This window comes from Vombatus ursinus, unplaced genomic scaffold (assembly GCF_900497805.2).
Source record: "Vombatus ursinus unplaced genomic scaffold, bare-nosed wombat genome assembly UNPS02014809.1, whole genome shotgun sequence".
NCBI classification, from domain to species: Eukaryota; Metazoa; Chordata; class Mammalia; order Diprotodontia; family Vombatidae; genus Vombatus; species Vombatus ursinus.
This window is the reverse complement of record NW_020954587.1, coordinates 2,099,648-2,120,434: the sequence shown is the minus strand read 5'-3', so window position 1 is coordinate 2,120,434 and position 20,787 is coordinate 2,099,648. Positions and strand designations below refer to the sequence as shown.

Genomic DNA, 20,787 nt, shown 5'->3' with positions numbered 1-20,787 from the left:
CAGCCCGAGTTACTCTCTTCAGCTACACTCATCCAGGCAACTGCCTTTTGGATATTGCAAAATGCATATTTCATAGATATGTCAAAAGAGAACTCTTCTTCCCTTACTCCAATCTCAAAGCACTTCTGAACTTCCCTATTTCTGTTAAGGGTACCACCATCCTTCCTCTTTCCCATGTTTCCAAATCTGGTGTCCTCCTTGACGACTTATTCTCTCAGTGCTTATCCATTCATTTGCTAAACCTTGTTATTTCTACTTCCATATCCATCCGTTCTCCCCACTCTTATGGCTAGTGCTCTAGCTCAGGTCCTCAGCACCTCCCTTCTAGAATATTACTGGAATCTTCTAATTGATATCTATTTTCCACCTCTACCTCTACATGGCTGTCTAAATGATTTTCCTAAAGCACATGTCATGTCACTCAATAAACTCAAGTAACTCTTTAATGCCTCTAGGATAAAATGTATGTTCCTTTGTTTAACATTTTATGCCCTTTACAACCTGGATCCATTCTAGCTTTCCAGGCTCTTTGGACGTTAGTCTCCTTCCTGAGCTCTATAACCTAGCCGAACTGACTCTTTCCCTCATCTCATACATAACACTTCAACTTTTGTATCTATACTTTTATATATTTTCATGGTCCACTACTCCCTTTCACACTTTCCACAGTCCAGAAAAACTGGATTTTACAAAATAGGACCATAGATTTAGAGATGGAAGGGACCTGAGAGACCATCAGATTCAACTCCTTCATTTTGCCTAAGAGCAAACTGGAACACATAGAGTTTCTTGGGGTCACAAAGCTGGCATTTGAAGCAGGATTTGAACCTAGATCTTCCTGTTTGGAATAGCCCCAATGCTGTATCCATTATGATTCATTACTTTTTCCTGTTCTTGACACTGAATTTACATTCTATCTGCCTTTGTCCTGGAATATGTGGATGGCATTCTCTCCTCACTGCTCTCTTTCTCTTAGAATCCATTGTTTGCTTCAAGACTTAGCTCAAGCAAGAACTTCTACATAAATCTTTCCTGATTTCCTTACCTCTTAGTGCTCTCTCTTCCAAAGTCACCTTGTATTTCTTATTTTTTTTCCTTTTTTAGGTAATTGGGATTAAGTGACTTGCCCAGGGTCACACAGCTAGAAAGTGTAAAGTGTTTGGTCTGAGGCTGGATTTGAACTCAGGTCCTCCTGACTTCAGGGCAAGTGCTCTATCCACTGCACCACCTAGCTGCACCTATCCTTGTGTTTCTTATTATAGTGGATAGCTTGTGGAGCTAGGAAGACCTTGCTTCAAGTCCCATTGATGACACATATTGTCTGTGTGACCCTGGGCAAGTCAAAATCTCTCAGTATTCTGGGCAACTCTGAGAGTCAATTTTATCTTTGCAACATCTCTTGCATATACTACTTTCTCTCCCCGATACTTCTACTATCCTGGCACTGGACGTTGTTATCTCATGAGCATGTAGTGTTGCAATGGTTGCCTGCCTCAAATCTCTCCTCCCTCTAATTCATCCTCCTTTCAACTACCAAAGGATTTTCCAAAGTTCAGGTTCAACCATGTCACCCTTCTTCTCACTAAACTCCAGTGGGATCCTGATTGCTTCTAGGATCAAATACAAAATATTCCGCTTGGTGTTCAAAGTCTTTCATAATTTTGCCTTCCCCTACTTTTCCAGTCCTCTTACAGCTGACTCCCCACTGTGTATTCTTTGATCCAGTGATACTGGCTTTCTTGCTGTACCTCCAACAAGACATTCCATCTCTTGGCTCCAAGAATTTTCTTTGACTAGTCCCCATGTCCAGAATGCTCTCCCATGTCATCTCCACCTACTGGATTCCCTGACTTCCTTCAAGTCTCAACTAAAATGTCATCTTTTAAAGGAAGCCCTTCCTAACCCCTTTTAATTCCACTGTCTCTAAAAACTATTTCCAATTTTTCCTGTATATAGCTTATTTGTACATCTTTGTTTCCTTGTTGTCTCCCCCATTAGACTGTGAACTCCTTAAGGTCAAGATTGTCTTCTCTCTCTTTTTGTATCCCCAGTTGTTAGCAAGATGCCTGAGACATAGTGGGCACTTAAAAATGTTTATTGACTAACTGAGACTATGAAATTCAGAGAAGGCATTGACTTGCATTGATACAGAGAGGACCCTATACCAGTAACATCATAGTGTGAACCCTTATATTCTAAATATTATTATTCATGTACATGTTATATCTCTTGATATAATTAATATAAGCTCCTTGAAAGCAGAGATTATTTCATTTATGTATTTGTAATTCTAACATCTAACAGAATGCCTAGCACATTGTAGAAACTTATTAAAAACTTGTTGATAGATTGATAGCATGCTTATCTCACCCAAAAAAGACATTAAGCTAGGAGGGTTACTAGCTTGACTCTCAAGATTTAAAAAAAAAATCTTGAGAGGCATGAATATTGGCCTCAATCTAATAAAAATGAAATTTATGCTTTGTGTTGTTGTTCAGTCATTTTGGGCATATCTGATTCTTTGTGACCCTATTTGGGGTTTTCTTGGCAAAGTTACTGGAGTAGAATTTATGTTAAGGTTAAAAAAATCTACTTTAGAAGTACAAGATGGGATAGGCATGGCTATTTAGGAGATCATATGAAAAAGAGCTTGAGTTTTATGGACTACAAGCTCAATATGAATCAACAATGTCACATGACATTGAAAAAATCCAGTGACATCTATGGCTGCTTTGAAATAGGCATAATGTGCAAGACCAAGGAGGAAATATCCCCACTATAATCTGTCCTAGTCCGATATGGTGTTCAGTTCTGAGTACCACATGTTAGGAAAGACACTGACACTCTGGAGGTATCCAGAGGCGAGTAGTCTAGATGTTAGAGCAACTAGATTTCATGTCACCTTCAGATTGATTGAAGGCTGTGGAAATGCTTAGCTGAGGGAAGAGAAGACCTAGGTAGAGACCCACCTAGGAGTGCTCTTCAAGCACCTGAAGAGATGCTATCTTGAACATTGATGTTATCTGATGTTATCAATCTGCAAAGTGAGGGGCAGTTGAGTGGATTTTCCTTTAGTGGAAGAAAGGTAAAATGGTCATTTGTCAGGGATGTTGTGAAGAGAATTATTATTCAGGAATAGGTTTGAATTAGATGACCTCTGAATTCTCTTCAAATTTGAGATTCTTTAACTTTGTTAACACTTAGTATTACTGAATATTATCTTTCTTGCATGATTTATGTTTCTAATTAAATATTCAGCCTCTTGTTATTTTCTTGCTGAATTACTGAATAACTAGTTGTTTTGTAAACAAAGAATTTCCTCAGTGGCTTTGAGGTTCTTCAGCTAGTTGTGATTTTGATTGATGCATAGTATTGCATAATATATTTGAAATCAGTACTATAATGTACCTATAATCCTAAGTGAATGAAAACTGAATTATTTTTGATACACAGAAAAATTCAGTGTACTTTTATAATTTAGGATGGAGCTAATGAATTCCAAATAAACAAGGATAAATATTAATTTTTTACATATTATCCTAGAAGAATTTCAGTTATGATTATAATAAGAATAGCAAAATTCTTATCCTAGTGAACTCTTCTATGGAAGTAGGAGAATGGGGATGGAGAATGTTCAAATTGTACCACTTTAGCTTTGTAGTATAATCTGTGGGTTGGTTATTGGTGGAGGTTATATATCTAAATTGAATTTTGAAGGAATCTAAAGGATTCTAACAAGCAAGCAGAAGTGAGGAAGAAGGACATAGAAGAAACCTGTGCAAAGTTTAAGAAGGTGGGAACTGGTATGTAGGTTAACAGGAAATTTTATAATTTATTCATAATTTGTAATGTGGCTGAAATTTACATGTAGGGGGTTAATGTATGCTAATTTAATTAAACAAACATCTAGTAAATCCCAGGTGTGCTCAAAGTATTTTGCTAGTCACTGAAGATACAAAGACAAAGCTAAATAGCACTTAAAGAGAAAAGAGAAGAATCATAACAGTCTCTTTGGGAGTAGGATAGGGAAGGTAGATTTCATTATTTACTGTTGAAACTCTGTCTAGATTCAGTAATTAAATGAGAAGTTTAAAAATTATAGTCATCATTAATCTAGAAACTTCAATTAGTCAATGCCTGCTCTCTCTATCTCCTGAAGTTTTCTGCCATTAAAAAAGAGGGAAGAGTGGATAGAGCATTGGCGCTGGAGTCAGGAGGGCATGAGTTCAACTATGGCTTCAGACACATAACACTCTAACTGAGTGACTCTGGGCAAGTCACTTAACCCCAAATGCCTCACAAAAAAAGGGAAGGAAGAGAAGAGAGGCTCACAAAATGGAAGCAGACTAAAAGTCCTGCTCTATTATTATAACTGCATTCAAAATAGAACAATTCTATTTGTTCCCTGTATACTTGGGCCATCTTTATCCTCCCATGGTTAGCATATCCTTCGAGAACCCTCCTAAGTTCCTATTCTTTTTATTCCAGACAAACTAGTCTTGACAAAAGGATAGCTCTGCTACTTCCTCTCCTTTTATTCTCATCTTTATTCATCCCATTTCTACTTTCCTTCATTTCCTTGCCTATTCCATCATACCCCTTTCACTAAGAAATTCCACTGCATCCTTTTACACTAATTTTACCTCCTCATATTAGCTGAAATCTGCCTTTATTCTGAGTTTTCTATACCTCTGGTTAATGTTTATAATCACTTCTCTCGTCCCATAGGACCATGAATCAATGCACTCCTTTTTCTCTACTGCTGTGTCACCACCATTCAACAATGTCTCCTTTGAAGGATGTACACCATTGTTATACCTCTTTCCAAGTCCTTGTCCCTGTCATCTACTCATTACTCAGTCATTTTCCCAACAAGAAGAAAATCGTCATTCCAGAGTGAAAGTATGATGTAGTAGAAAGAATGATGGACTTAGTATCAAAGGGCCCAAGTTCTTATCCTTGCTGTGCTATTTATTACTTATATAATTGAGTCACTTTCAATTTCTGGATCTTAGTTTCTTCATCTGTAAGATGAGATTAGACTAGAGAATCTTTAAAGTTCCTTCCAAGACTAAATCCTATCATTCATAACTTTGGGGTCTGACTCACAATTTTCTTCTCTACCCTTACCCCAATCATCCTCAGAGCTAGTTTTCACAATCACTCCTTCTATATCCTATGCTAACAACAAATTTTCAGTGCTTATGATGTCCACTTTAATTCTGCAATCCATTAGGTGATCACAACATAGACCTCACCATTCCTCAAAATTATATCATGATCAAAATCCTAAATTTTAAAATTGAACTTTTCTGGTGACAATTTTTTGTCATTTTCAACCCCCTACTCCTATAGTTTCTGTTTTCCATCATCAATATTTTTGTTCCTTAGTCTGCTCTGTCCTTCCTATTCTTACCTGATTTCCTTTCCTATTTAGACTCAATTCCATAGGTGACCACCTCAATTACTCATGCTCCTCTTTTCTTGAATCCATTGTCCCCCCTCCCCCTTTGCCCTTTGATCTTTTGTAGTTTTTATCCTGCTAATTATCAACTCTGGTCAATTCTTACTGTCTTTCTCTTCCACTACTAAACCTGAACTACCAAACATTGCTGTTGAAAACCATCAAATGTTGCTTATTGAGTCCCATTAAAATTTATCCTCTAAGCAAACCTGGGGCACACTGCTGTAAATTTTTTTGTGGTAAGCACTTAATATTTATTTAGTATTTTATTTTTCCCCAGTTACATGTTAGAACAGCTTTTAACTTTCATTTTTAAAACTTAGAGTTCCAAATTCTCTCCCTTCCTCCTTCCCCATCTCCAACCCCCACTGAGAAGGCAAGCAATTGGATATAGGTTATACATATGTAGTCATGCAAAACACTTCCATAATAGTCATATTGTGAAAGACTGTTTCTCACCAGACTATTTCTCCCCATTCTATTATCTCTCTCCTTTTATCCTGCCCCTCCTCAAAACTGTTTTGCTTCTGACTACACCCTCCACCAATCTGCCTTCTTTTCTATCATTCCCATATCTTTTATTCCCTTCCCCTCTCCTTTCCTGTAGAGTAAGATAAATTTCTATACCCAATTGAATATGTATGTTATTTCCTTTTTGAACCAATTCTGATGAAAGTAAGGTTCACTCACTCCTCCTCACCTCCCCTCCTCTTACCCTCCATTGTAAATGCTTTTTCTTGCCTCTTTTATGCAAGATAATTTATCCTGTTCTACCTCTCCCTTTCTCTTTCTCTCACTACATTCCTTTTTAATCCCTTAATTTCATTTTTTTTAGATATCATTCCTTCATATTCAACTCACACCGGTCTATGTATACTCCTACCTACCCTGATAATGAAAAAAAGGCTTATGAGTTTCAAATACCATCTTCCCATGTAGGAATGTAAAAAGTTTAACTTTAATAAGTCCCTTGTGATTTCTCTTTCCTGTTTAGCTTTCTATGCTTTTCTTGAGTCTTTTATTTGAAAGTCAAATTTTCTATTCATCTCTGGTCTTTTCTCAATAATGCTCAAAACTGTTCTATCTCACTGAATGTCCATTTTTCTCCCTGAAGGATTATACTCAGTTTTGCTGAGTAGGTGACTCTTGATTGTAATCTTAGCTCCTTTGCCCTCCAGAATAGTATATTCCAAGTCTTTCATTCCTTTAATGTAGAAGTTGCTAAATCTTGTGTTATCCTGATTGTGTTTCCACAATACTTGAATTGTTTCTTTGTGACTGCTTGCAATATTTTCTCCTTGACCTGGGAACTCTGGAATTTGGCTATAATATTCCTGGGAATTTTCATTTTGGGATCTCTTTCAGGAGATGAGTGGTGGATTCTTTCAGTTTCTATTTTACCCTCTGGTTCTAGAATATCAGGGCAGTTTTCCTTAATAATTTCTTAAAAGATGATATCTAGGCTCTTTTTTTGATCATGGCTTTCAGGTAGTCCAATAATTTCTAAATTATCTCTCCTAGATCTATTTTTCAGGTCAGTTGTTTTTCCAATGAGATATTTCACATTGTCTTCTATTTTTTCATCCTTTTGGTTTTGTTTATGGTTTCTTGATTGCTCATAGAGTCATTTGCTTCCATTTGCTCCATTCTAATTTTTAAGGAATTATTTTCTTTAGTGAGATTTTGGACCTCCTTTTCTGTTTGAATTATTCTTCTTTTTAAGGAATTCTTCTCTTCTTTGGCTTTTTGTATGCCTTTTAGCATTTGGCCTAGCCTGTTTTTTAAGGTGTCATTTTCTTCAGTACTTTCTGTGTCTCCTTTATGAAGCTGTTGACTCATTTTTCATGATTTTCTTGCATCTCTCTCATTTCTCTTCCCAATTTTTCCTCTATTTATCTTACTTGATTTTCAAAATCATTTTTGAACTCTTCCATGGCCTAACACTAATTCAAATTTTCTTGGAGGTTTTGGATGTAGGAGCCTTGACTTTGTTGTCTTATGAGTGTGTGATTTGATCTTCCTTGTCAACATAGTAAGTTTCTATAGTCAGAGTTTTATTTTTTTGTGTTGTTTGCTAATTTGCTAATTTTCCCAACTGTTTGTTAAAGTAGGACTCTGCTTCCAGGGTGCAGGGTGCACTATCCCAAGCTTCAGGGGTTTTTTACAACTGTTTTCGGAGATACTTCTAGGGACCTGTAAGTTTTCAGTTCTTTTTTTTTTTTTTTTTGGTGAGACAGTTGGGGTTAAGTGACTTGCCCAAGGTCACACAGCTAGTAAGTGTTAAGTGTCTGAGGGTGGATTTGAACTCAGGTCCTTCTGACTCCAAGGCCAGAGCTGTATTCACTACGCCACCTAGCTGCCCCAAGTTGTCAGTTCTTCAAAGGTGGTATGATCTAAGGAGAGGTATTTACTCTTCACCTGTCCTGGGCTCTGGTCTATGAGAGATCACAGGAACTCTTTTCTGCCCTGGAACTGTGAGGAGGATCCCCCCCTTCACTGTTGCTGCAAGCTCTGCTATGCGAGTGCTCCTCCTTGCCCTGGGACTGCCACCTAGAACTGTGACCTGGATCCAGGTATGGGCAAAGCAACAGAATCCTGCCTCAGTGCTAGCAAAGAAACCCTTGCAATCTCACCGGTTGTTTGACTCCCTTACTATGTGTGGGCTGAGAGCTCTGAAAGCAGCCACTGCAGCTGCTGATTCAGTGACTCCTAAGACCTGCTCCTGGTTTGCTGGAGTCAGGGCTGTGATGATGCAGTCTGTGCTGGACTGTGTTCCTCTTTTACCCTGGTGCAGACCTTTCCTACCAATCTTCCAGGTTTTCTTGGGCTGAAAATTTGTTTCACTCTGTCTTTTTCTGGGTTCTGCTGCTCTATAATTTGTTTAAAGTCATTTTTTAAAGGTATTAGGAGGGGTTTGGGGGAGAGCTCAGACAAGTCACTGCCTTTACTCCGTCATCTTGGCTCCACCCCAAAAATCTTTTTAATCATCTTTTTGACTTCTTATCACACTACTTTTAACAGCTTTTCCAAACCTTTTCATTACTCAAGGTCCTTAATACTTTCTTGTCCTTGAAATTCAGATCACTTCATTTCCTACTTTAACAACATGATTAAAATTATCTGACCCTCAGTTTTTTTCTTCCTGTAATTCTTGTAACTTAGGGATTATCACTGCCAATTTGTCCCCCTTTTAGGAATTTACCTGATATGCATTTACTGAAATGTACCCAACAGTGTTACATTAAATATATTCTGTGAAAACTGCTTTCAAGAATTTGAAGTAGTTATTCCTCTCCCCTCCCCACTCCTACCCCCAATCTAGTACATCTGGACCCATATAAGTTCTTCATGCTGAAGATGAACACTTCAATATGGCAGTAAAAATTATTATCTTCTAACTCCTTACTTCCCTTCTAACTCCCTTCAGCTTCATGAATATTTCTTTCACAAATTATTATCAACCAAACAAAATTACATTATTTGGAATAAGGAAAAAGTTGGCTATAAAGGCAGCAAAAAGGCATGGTGCCACTACTGAAATATCTCAGATCTTGACCTCCCCTGATGGTTAGCTGCTAGGCTCTGACTTCATGAACGCATACTTACTTTTAAGATGCCTCAGTTTATATCCTTGAAGATTTTTGGCTGCTTTTAAAAAGAGCCTGCCCCTGGGGTTGGCAAGGCACTTGGGGCAGCTCTATATTTCATCAAAAACCTTTAGTTCTTTGGAAAGCTATTATGAAATAGTTTAATTCAAAATAATAAATGAGTTGAAAAAACAGCATAAGATTGCTGTTCTAATAATGTTATTTGTAGGACTATATATTGGGTCATTCTTAATTGGAATTTCTAATTGTGTTTCTATTATAATATTTGATTTCATAAAGTACCATTTGAATGAAAAACTTGCTCATTGACCAATAGTTCAATCAGAAATTAATGTGATTCATTTGAGATATGCAAGTTCATCTCAATAATGTTACTTAAATCAATCAATAAGCACTTATTAAATACTTACTTTATGCCAGGAGTTGCAATATGTTCTGGGGATATAAAACAATAGCACAAACATATCAGTTGCTAATTCATTTGTAGTAATATATCAACATGAATATGATAATTAAAATGTTATGGTTAGGTGATGTGTGATAGAGTTACTTAGTGATTTTAAAATTATTTTCTATTTAGTTGTGTAATAGACTCAATGAACACTAAAAGTGAAAATTGTGAATTTCTTGGCCAAGGAAACGTCCTAAAAACATGTAAGTAACTTTCAAACTTCTTTTTTTGCATCTGTGACGTACATAGCACCTTTTCCTCTAAAAATGTCTTTTTTTCTTTTTCTCTTGAAAAAATTAGAGGAAAAGCTTTGAAAGTTCAGAAATAATTTATTTTAAATTACCTTGGTAAATGGACATCTCCCTGTTTTTTGCCCTACCTAAAGTTTAAAATTAAAGGATCATTGCAGGTTACTTCTGTTGTTATTTCTTTTAAGGAATTTTGAACAATTTTGAGGTATTCATAGGAAATACCTTGGAAGAAATTTTTAAGGTGGTGCTTTGCTCTATGAATCAAATGTTTTTTAAAAATATAAATGAATATGTATAGCAAAACATGAACATTTCCATGTACATTGGCTAGAAAAAGAGGATTGAATATGGAATTATAAATCTAATCAACATGGCTTATTAAAAAAACCTATATTAATTTAACTCAATAGTACAAACACTGTCCTGCTTGCTGACGTCCTTTCCCAAACTTCTTTTCCTATTCTTAGTATTTCATTTATATTCTTTTCTTATAATTTTTTTTGTATCACTGTCATACCCTGCCTACTCCTATCCTCATTGTCCTCCCTCAGAAAATTAAAGGCTATTTTGGCAACAAATATAGTCAAGCAAATCATGTCTGAAAATGGACATCTCATTTTACACTTCTTATTCATGACTTTCTTCCAAAATATGGGAAATATGTTGTCACCTGCCTTCTAGAGTCATGACTGACCATCACATTTATCAGAGTCATTAAGTGTCTCAAAGTTGTTTTCCTTTACAATGTTGTATTCATTGTGTATATATATATATATTTTCTCTTGGTTCTGCTCAGTTTGCTCTGCTTTGTTCATGCAGTTCTTCTCAGGTTTCTTTGATTGAGCCCTTTCATCCATTCCTGTGACACAGTAATATTCTATTGTATTCAAATAAAATAATTTATTCAATTTTTCCCCAAATGATAGGCAACTGACAGTGTATAATGATGGACTGATAACACTTTGAATGACCAGCCCTAAAGATTTGCCATTAATGGTTCAATGCCAGCTTGGAGGAGTTCTCTGATGGAATGTCTTAGTAATTCAACCTTGACTCAGTTCTTTTGACATTTTTACCAAAGATTTAGATGTTGAAATAGATAACAAGTAAGATTATGCAGCACTTTGCAAATATTAAAATACTGCATAAATATTTGCTCTTGTTTATTAGATTTATTGTCTTCAATAGGTAAGAAGTAATTTTCAGGTTTCAATAAGAGCAATAAGTATTATGATGATGACAGAATTAGGATCTAAAAAGATCCTGAAAGTTTGCATCGATAGAACAAAATCATTTTAAAACTTAATAAGGGTAAATATAAAGTCTTTCATATGATTTTTTTTTCTTTAAATCACCTGAACAAGTACAGAATGGGAGAGGTATGACTAGATGATAGTTCATGTGAAAAGTACTTTTTAGTGGACTCCAAACTTTGTATGAATCAATAGTAGCTACACAAGATACATTATGCTATATGATTTTGGGAATAGGGGGCATCCAAAAAAAAGCCCTAATATTATCTTAGACTGAATTAATAGAGAATATTATCTTAGACTAATACATGGAATTAGTGAGATCTTGCTGTAGTCATCCCTAATCAGACTATATCTAGAGTATTATTTTTGACTCCTATGTCTTAGGATGGTAATTGCAAACCAAAGTCCATCCAAAGAAGGATGACCAGGATGGTAAAGAGCCTAAAAGATATACCCAGATGATATCAATTGAAGGGACTAGAGATGCTCAGTCTGGCAAAGAGACTTAGTGGTGTATGATCAATATCTTCAAGAATTTGAAGGGCCATCTTGTGGAGTAGAGATTTGACTTATTTCATTCAGGTCCAGAAGGCAAAAATAGGAAAACTAGTTTTAATTCTGTTTAAAGAAGAACTATTTAACACACAAATTTGGTTCCATGTAAGGAAGAGCTGTCTAGCAATTAGTGCTATGTGAAATAGACTATGTGGGGATGAAATTAACTTTCTTTCTTTCATTTTATTTATTTATTCATTTGAACCTAAATACATAAGGAAAAAAAGAACATTTCCATATACACAGTGCAACATAAAAAGAGGATTCACTATAAAACCATAAATTTTTATTGCACATTGTTTACTTAAAAAAAACTATATAATTACTACATATAGTTTTTAAAGCTACTCTGCTTTCTATGTTTCTTTCTAAATTTTATTTTTTGCTATGGACTTTTTATATTTTCCCTCCCCCCTGCCTTGGAGATGACTACCATTAGATACAAATATGTGTGTGTGTGCATGTGTGTGTGTGTGCATGTGTACATAGAATCATACTACACATGCTTCTGTTTATTGGTTCTTCCTCTGGAGGCAGATAGTATCTTCCTTCATAGGTCCTTTATAGTTAATTTGAGTATTAAAATCCTCAAAATGACTTAGTCCCTCAAAGTTCTTTTTTTTTCAGCCAAAGACAAGGTTTATTAGAACATCTGTCATATTGGGCAGACTCTTAAGCAGTCTGAATATTAGTGAGCTATTGGCTAGATTGTAAGAATCTGAGCAGTGGCTAGATTGTAAGAATCTGAGCAGTGGCTAGATTTTAAGAATCTGAGCACCTTAATGGAGACAAGATCAACCTTATATACAGAAAAACTGTGGGAGGGATCTAAAGAGGATCTGAATAGGAGTGGCCAGTAAGCTGGGGTGAGCAGAATGCCTGGGACCTGGATCTCATGGCCAAGGGAGATTGGAACCTAGCTAGGATTAAGGGTGGGAAATGGCAGAGGGCCATAGGGAGGTAAGACAATGGAGGGCTAGGCTAGGTTAAGGGTAATAGAATTGGGAGATTGGGCATAGCCGCAATGAAAGGCCAGTTAATGGGGTTATAGCCTCAGGCAAACACCAGAGATTTGGCCATGTGGAAAGTCCAGAGTTTTTCCTTTTGGGGTTTAGCTCCCATCCTCATCATTGCCCCTTCAAAAAAATGGGACCTAAATTCTTTTGGGGTAAGGGGCAAAGATTTTGGCTTCTGAAACTGCTTCCTCCTGGCAAGGGGCGTACAGCTGTCCCTGACTCAAGAGGGTCCCAAAGAGGAGCTTGACTGGAACCAAGCAGAAGCTGCATCCAAGGAATGATGGGGGTACATTGGCTGGTACCCACTGTTTGCTATCAATTATAGGTGAATGGCCTATAGTCTGGAAGACACAAATCTGACAGAAAAGACTGCAGGGTCCAGATATGACAGGATAAAACATCATTAGCTCTGTTTGGATTCAGGTAATTCAGTTTTTCAACCATGCAATATCAAATCTACCTCATAGCCAGACTCAGGAATAGCCAGGTGGGTAACATTTCTTTTCAAAGGAACATAATGGGGAAACTGAGCCAGGAGGATCCCATCTTAGACTGAGGCTAAAATTTTCCTCTCAACTTTTCCCAATGCTGACTTTCCACAGTTTAACTGAGTTTTGTTAAATGCATTTAATTGAGTTTTGTTAGATGCATTTCCAAATTACTTTATACAAAAAATCAATATCTCATCATTAACAGTTAAAACTACAACTTTAAAAAGAGTGTGCTTACCCAAGTTTGGAGGCTAGCTTCTTTACCTTGAGCAAGATGTGCTGAACCTGGGTGATGCTTCCAGCAAAGGTTGGCCTAGGGCCCAAGGCCGTTGCTAGGGGGGCCCATGCTGTAGCTGCTGCCCCTCCCCCTCCTTCTTTTCGCCAGGTGGAGGAGGGCAAAATCAAAGGTGAGGAGGAAAGGGTGAAACTCTCTTCTCCTATGAAAGGGGTTAACAGATACCCTCTTGACTCAAGGGAAGGGAGTGATCTTTCTTGACCTTGATATTCTTCCAAATGAATTTTGTTATTTTTTTTCTAACTCAGTTAATTTTTTTTTTGGTAATTTAATTGAAATGGCATTCAATAAATATATTAGTTTAGGTAAAACTGTCATTTTTATTATATTAGCCCTGCCTACCTATAAACTATAAATAGTTCTCCAATTATTAAAATCTCTTTTTACTTGTACAAAAAAGTTTTAAAATTTTGTTCATATAGTTCCTGGGTTTGTTTTGGCAGGTGTACTCCCAGGTATTTTATACTGTCTATAGTTAATTTTAATAATTTATATTTAATTAAATATATTTAATAACAAAATACAGTTATGCTGTCTATGGTTATTTTTTCATTGAAGAAATTTAGGCATAGGATGGATAAACCCTTATCATGGATGTTGTAAAGGGATTCAGGTACGGATTGTAGCAGATAATATCTTTGGTGCTTTCAATCCCCCAGATTTTATGATTCTTCCTGAGTCAGTGTGAGTGGAAGGAACATTAATTGTTGGCCACCAATAAGCCTTTTCAAAGGCTTGGAGCTTGGATGATACCTGGATGATATAAAAGTCCATCCCCAGGCCCATATTTAAAGCTCTTCCAGTTTTGTAAGACCTAATAGATTCATTGTTTTTCTGACTGTAGTTTCTCTGGAAACCTGGAAAACCTACAGATCATGGTAAGGCATAGGAGTAGATTTTAGTGGAGGCTACAGGTATGTATCTGCTAAAATTTGACTATAGTATTAAAGCTACTTCAACTTTTAAAAATATGCAAGAAGTTACAATTTCAGAGAGGGAGAGGGATGCATTTATTTGGTTACTTATTTATTTTTAGTTTTCAACATTCACGTTTATAAGATTTTTAGTTTTAAATTTCCCCCCCTCTACCCTTCCTCCTCCCCACCCTCCCCCTTCCCTAATATAGATGCAATCTGATATAGACTATAGATGTACAATCATATTAAACATATTTCCACATTAGTCATGTTGTGAAAGAAGTATCAGAACAAAAGGGAAAAAACATGAGAAAGAAAAAAAAGAGGGAAAATAATATGCTTCAATTTGCATTCTGATTCCATAGTTCTTTATCTAGTTGTGGATAGCATTTTCCTGCCTGCTTGTTCAGTGATTTGCCAATTGATGGACATCCCCTCAATTTCCAATTCTTTGCCACCACAAAAGAGCTGCTATAAATATTGTTGTACATATAGATCCTTTTCCCATTTTTATGATCTCTTTGGGATACAGCCCTAGAAGTGCTATTACTGGGTCAAAGGGTATGTACATTTTTATAGCCCTTTGGGCATAGTTCCAATTTGTTCTCCAGAATGGTTAGATCAGTTCACAACTCCACAAACAATGCATTAATGTTCCAATTTTCCTAAATATTCTCCAACATTTATCATTTTCCTGTGTTGTCATGTTAGTCAATCTGATAGGTGTGATGTGATACCTCAGAGTTGTTTTAATTTGCATTTCTCTAATCAATAGTGATTTAGAGCATTTTTTTCATATCACTATCAATAGCTTTAATTTCTTCCTCTGAAAACTGCCTGTTAATATCCTTTGACCATTTATAATTTGGGGAATGACTTGTACTCTTATAAATTTAACTCAGTTCTTTGTATATTTTAGAAATGAGGCCTTTATCAGAGACATCGGCTGTAAAAAAAATTTTCCCCAGCTTTCTGCTTCCCATCTAACTTTGATTACATTGGCTTTTTTTTTTGTGGAAAAGCTTTTCAATTTAATGTAAAAAATTATCCATTTTACATTTATAATGTTCCCTTTCTCTCATTTGGTCATATATTGTTCCCTTCTCCATAAATCTGATTGGTAAACTATTTTTTGCCCTCCTAGTTTGCTTATAGTATTAGCTTTTGTATATAAATCGTGCACCTGTTTTGACTTTATCTTGATATACAGTATAAGATGTTGGCTATGCCTCAGTTCTGCCATACTGTTTTCTAGTTTTCCTATCAGTTTTTATTAAATAGTGAGTTCTTATCCCAGAAACTTTGACTTTATCAAACAGTAGGTTACTATAGTCATTGACTATTGTGCCTTGTGTACCTAACCTTTTCCACTGATCAACCACTGTATTTCTTAGCCAGCAAGTAGTTTTGATGATTGCTACTTTACAATACAATTTAATATCTGGTACAGCTAGGCCACCTCCTTTTGCATTTTTTTCCATTATTTCCTCTGATATTCTGGACTTTTTGTTCTTTGAAATGAATATTATTATTATTTTTTCTAGCTCTATAAAATAATTTTTGGTACTTTGACTGAAATGGCACTGAATAAGTACACTAATTTAGGTAGAATTGTCATTTTTATTGTATTAGCTCAGTTTACCCATGAACAACTGATATTTTCCAGTTATTTACATCTGACTTTGTGTGAAAAGTGTTTTGTAATTGTGTTCATATAGTTCCTGGGTATGTTTTGGCAGGTAGATTCACAAATATTTTACAATGTCCACAGTAACTTTAAATGAAATTTCCCTTTTTCTCTCTTGCTGCTCGGGTGTATTAGTAATGTATACAAATACCTGATTCATGTTGGTTTATTTATATCCTGCAACTTTGCTAAAGTTGTTTATTATTTCAAGTAGTTTTTTTACTTGATTTTGTAAGATTCTCTAAGTACACCATCATGTCATCTGCAAAGAGTTTGATAAATGTTTGATATAACTTTGTTTTTTCTTTGCCTATTTTAATTCCTTTAATTTCTTTTACTTCTCTTACTGCTAAAGGTAACATCTTTTTTGGGGGGGGGTAGACAGTGGGGTTAAGTGATTTGCCCAGGGTCACACAGCTAGTAAGTTTTATGTGTCTGAGGTCAGGTTTGAACTCAGGTCCTCCTGAATCCAGGGCCGATTCTCTATCCACTGTACCACCTACCTGCTCCTAAAGCTAACATTTCTAGTACAATGTTGAATAACAGTGGTGATAATGGAGATTCTTGTTTTACCCCCAATGTTATTGGAAATATTTCTAGCTGATCTCCATTGCATATAATGCTTGCTGATGGTTTTTGATAGACGTTACTTATCACTTTAAGGAAAACTCCATTCATTCCTATGCTCTCTAGTGTTTTTAATGGGCATGGATTTTGTGTTTTGTCAAAAGCTTTTGAGATAATCATAATGATTTTGGTTAGGTTTGTTGTTGATATGATCAATTATACTGACAGTTTTACTAATATTGAACCACCACTGCATTACTGGTATAAATCTTACCAGGTCATAGTGTATTATTCTAATAATAAATTGCTGTAAATCTGTTTGCTAATGTTTTATTCAAACAATTTTCATCTATATTCATTAGAGAATTTGGTGTATAATATTCTTTCTCTGTTTTGGCTCTTCCCGGTTTAGGTATCAGCACCATATTTGTATCAGAAAAAAGAATTTGTTAGGACTCCTTCTTTGCCTATTTTCCCAAATAGTTTGAATAGTATTGGAATTAATTGTTCTTTAAATGTTTGATAAAATTTGCTTGTAAATTCATCTGGCCCTGGAGGTTTTTTTCATAGGGAATTCATTGATGGCTTCTTCGATTTCTTTTTCTGGAAAGGGTTTTTAATAACGTATTTTATTTCCTCTTCTGTTAATCTGGGCATTTTATATTTTTGTAAATATTCATCCATTTCACTAAGATTGTAAAATTTGTTGGCATGAAATTGGGCAAAGTAGTTTCTAATTATTGTTTTAATGTCCTCTTCATTGGTAGTGAATTTACCCTTTTCATTTTTTGATATCAGTAATTTGGTTTTCTTTCTTTTTTTTTTCAATCAAATTAGCCAGAGGTTTATCTATTTTTTTGTTTTTTTCATAAAATCAGCTCTTAGTTTTATTTATTAGTTCAATAGTTTTCTTAATTCCAATTTTATCAATCTCATCTTTGGTTCTTAGAATTTCTAATTTGATATTTAATCAGGGATTTTTAATTTGGTCCTTTTCTAATTTTCTTAGTTTGCATGCCAATTCATTGATCTCCTCTTTCTCTATTTTATTCATGTAAACATTTAGAGATATAAAACTTCCCTTAAGAACCACTTTCACTGAATCCCATAAGTTTTGCTATGTTGTCTCATTATTGTCATTATCTTGGATGAAGTTCTTGATTGTTGCTATGATTGATTTGTTGTTTGACTCACTCATTCTTTAGGATTAGATTATTTTGTTTCCAATTAATTTTAGTCTCTCTTTCCATGGCCCTTTATTATATATAATTTTTATTGTATCATGATCTGAAAAGGATTCATGTAGTATTTCTGCTTTCTGCATTGGATTGTGAGGTTTTTATGTCCTACTACATGGTCAATTTTTGTGTTGTTGCCATGTACTGTCAAGAGAAAGGTATATTCCTTTCTATCCCCATTCAGTTTTCTCCAGAGATCTACCATATCTAACTTTTCTAAAATTCTGTTCACCTCCTTAACTTCTTTCTTGTTTATTTTGTGGTTAGATTTATCTAGTTCAGAGAGGTGGAGGTTAGGTCCCCCACTAGTATAGTTTGGCTGTCTATTTCTTCCTGTAACTCCCTTAACTTCTCCTCTAATAATTTGGATGCTATATCACTTGGTGCATATATGTTTGGTAATGATACTACTTCATTGGTAATATCATCAGTGCCTTTTAGCAGGATGTAGTTGCCTTCCTTATAGCTTAATTAGATCTATTTTGCTTTTGCTTTGTCTGAGATTAGGATTGCTACCACTGCTTTTTTTTTTTACTTCAGCTGAAGTATAATATAATCCACTCTAGCCTTTTACCTTTACCTTGTGTGTATCCCTCTATTTCAAATGTGTTTCTTGTAGACATCATATTATAGGATTATGGTTTTTAATCCATTTTGCTATTCACTTCTATTTTATGATAGTTCATCCCATTCACATTCACAGTTATGATTAGTGTTTATGTCTTTCTCTTCATCCTATCCCCTACCCCCTTATGCTTTTCTTTTTCCTTTATCCCTTTCCCTCATCACTAGAGTTTTGCTTTTGACCACCACCTCCCTCAAACTGCCCTCCCTTCTATCAGGCCCCTCCCTTTTCTTTTGCTTTTCCCTTTCTACTTCTTCCCTGCCTTTTATCCATTCCTTTCCTTTCTTTCCCCTTCCCTCTCCTACTGCAAGTAGGGTAAATTAGATTTCTGTACTTGAGTATGTTATTCCCTCCTTGAGCCAAATCCAATGAGAGTAAAATTCAAACAATGCTTATCTCCCTTCCTTCTTTCTCTGTACTGTAAATAGGTCTTTGTACCTCTTCATGTGATGCAATTTACTCTTTTCTGCCTCCTCCTTTCCTCTTCTCCCAGTATAATCCCTTTTTACCACTTAATTAGATTTTTATCATCACATCAAAGTTAACTTATACCCATGCCCTCTGTCTGTGAAAACCCCTTCTAAATATCATAATAACAAAACAGTTCTCAAGAGTTACAATTATCATCTTTCCTTGTAGGGATGTAAACAGTTTGCCCTTATTGAATAATATATTGGGTTTTTTTCTTGCCTGTTTACCTTTTTTATGCCTCTTTTGAGTCTCATATTTGAAGATCAAATTTTCTGTTGAGCTCTGTTTTTTTTTTTTTTTCATCAGTCAGGTTTGGAAGTCCCCTATTTAATTGAGTATCCATCTCCTACCCTGGAAGATTATACTCAGTTTCACTGGATAGTTGATCTTTGGTTGTAATCCAAGCTCTTTTGCATTCTGGAATGTCATATTCCTAGCCCTTAGATATTTTAATGTAGAAGCTACAAGGTCCTGCATAATGCTGACCGTGAATCCACAATATTTACATTGTTTCTTTCTGGCTATTTGCAGTATTTTTCTTTGATCTGATAATTTTGGAATTTGGCTACCATATTCCTTGGTATTTTTAATTTTCATCTCTTTCTGTAGGTGATTGGTAGATTCTTTCAATGACTATTTTGCCCTCTGGTTCTAGGGCCTCAGGGCAGTTTTCCTTGATGATTTCTTGAAAGATTCTGTCCAGGATCATTTTTGGATTGTGGCTTTCAGGTAGACCAATAAATCTTAAATTATCTCTCCTGTATCTATTTACAGTTCAGTTGTTTTTCCCATGAAATTGTTTATGTTTTCTTCTATTTTTTCTGCTTCTGATTTTTTTGGACTGATTCTTGATGTCTCATAGAGTCATTAGCTTCCACTTACATCATCCTAATTTTTAGTGAATTGTTTTCTTCAGTTAGCTTTTGTACCTTCCTTTCCATTTGGCCAATTCTTCTTTTTAAGTAGCTGTTTTCTTCAGTGTACTTTTTCCCATTTTGTCAATTGTATTTTTAAAGGAATTGTTTAATACTTCCTCTACCTCTCTTATTTGACTTTTAAAATCCTTCTTGAGCTCCTCCAAGAAGGCTTTTTGGCCTTGAGACCAGTTCATATTCTCCTTGAGGTTTCGGATGTGGGTATGTTGACAGTGTTGTCCTCTCCTCAATTTGTATTTTGATCTTCCCTGTCACCAAGATACTTCTCTATGGTCATTGTTTTTCTTTGTTGCTTCTTGCTCATGTTGCTTGCCTTTTTTTTCTGGCTTTTAAAGTTGATATTTGCTTCTCAGGCACAAGGGTGCTGTCCCAGGCTTCTTTTGCCGGGGGCTAGGGGCCTAGTAACTAGTTTTGTATGCTAAGGCCTCAGATGTTGGCAGCTGAAGGCAGTAGGCATCTGGTAATTTACCTGGTGCTGAGCTGCAGCTGGTGGTGGTGGCGGTGGTTGGTGTGTGCCTTGGTGTTGGCACTTGCCTCCTCTACCACCCTGGGGCTCAGTATCTCCTGCTGGTTTGCTGAGGCGGGGCTTGCTACCGTCTTGCCAGGATGCCTCCCATCCTGTACTGGTTTCCTTCAGCCATAGAAAGAGGGACCTTTCCCATTGTATGTGATCTAGCCTTCCAAGCTAAAAGACTGCTCTACCTTGTCTTTCTCCTGACTCCACTATTCCAGTATTTTCCTGGGGCAATATTCTCTGGGTTTTTCAAAGTAAATAAGGAAGAGTGAGAGAGACTTACTGTTTACTGTTCCATCTTGGCTCCCAGATGTTGAAATAGGTGACTTTTCAAACTTCTATCAGTGGGCTGATAGCTCCAGAAATAGCTGCTGCTGCCGCCGATTAAGTCACTCCCACGGCTTGCTTCTGATTTGCTTGGGGTGGGTCTGTTTTGGCTTTTCTCT

General features: G+C 36.0%; 1 protein-coding gene across 1 annotated transcript in view; it reads left to right on the top strand.

Annotated features, from left to right (window-relative positions):
* The window catches only part of CFAP47 (cilia and flagella associated protein 47), an 857,531-nt gene that overhangs the window by 333,417 nt on the left and 503,327 nt on the right, over window positions 1-20,787 (top strand). The window contains exon 40 of the mRNA XM_027875456.1: window positions 9,653-9,726. Within this exon, the coding sequence (XP_027731257.1) occupies window positions 9,653-9,726 (74 nt within the window). The remainder of the gene's footprint in view (window positions 1-9,652; window positions 9,727-20,787) is intronic.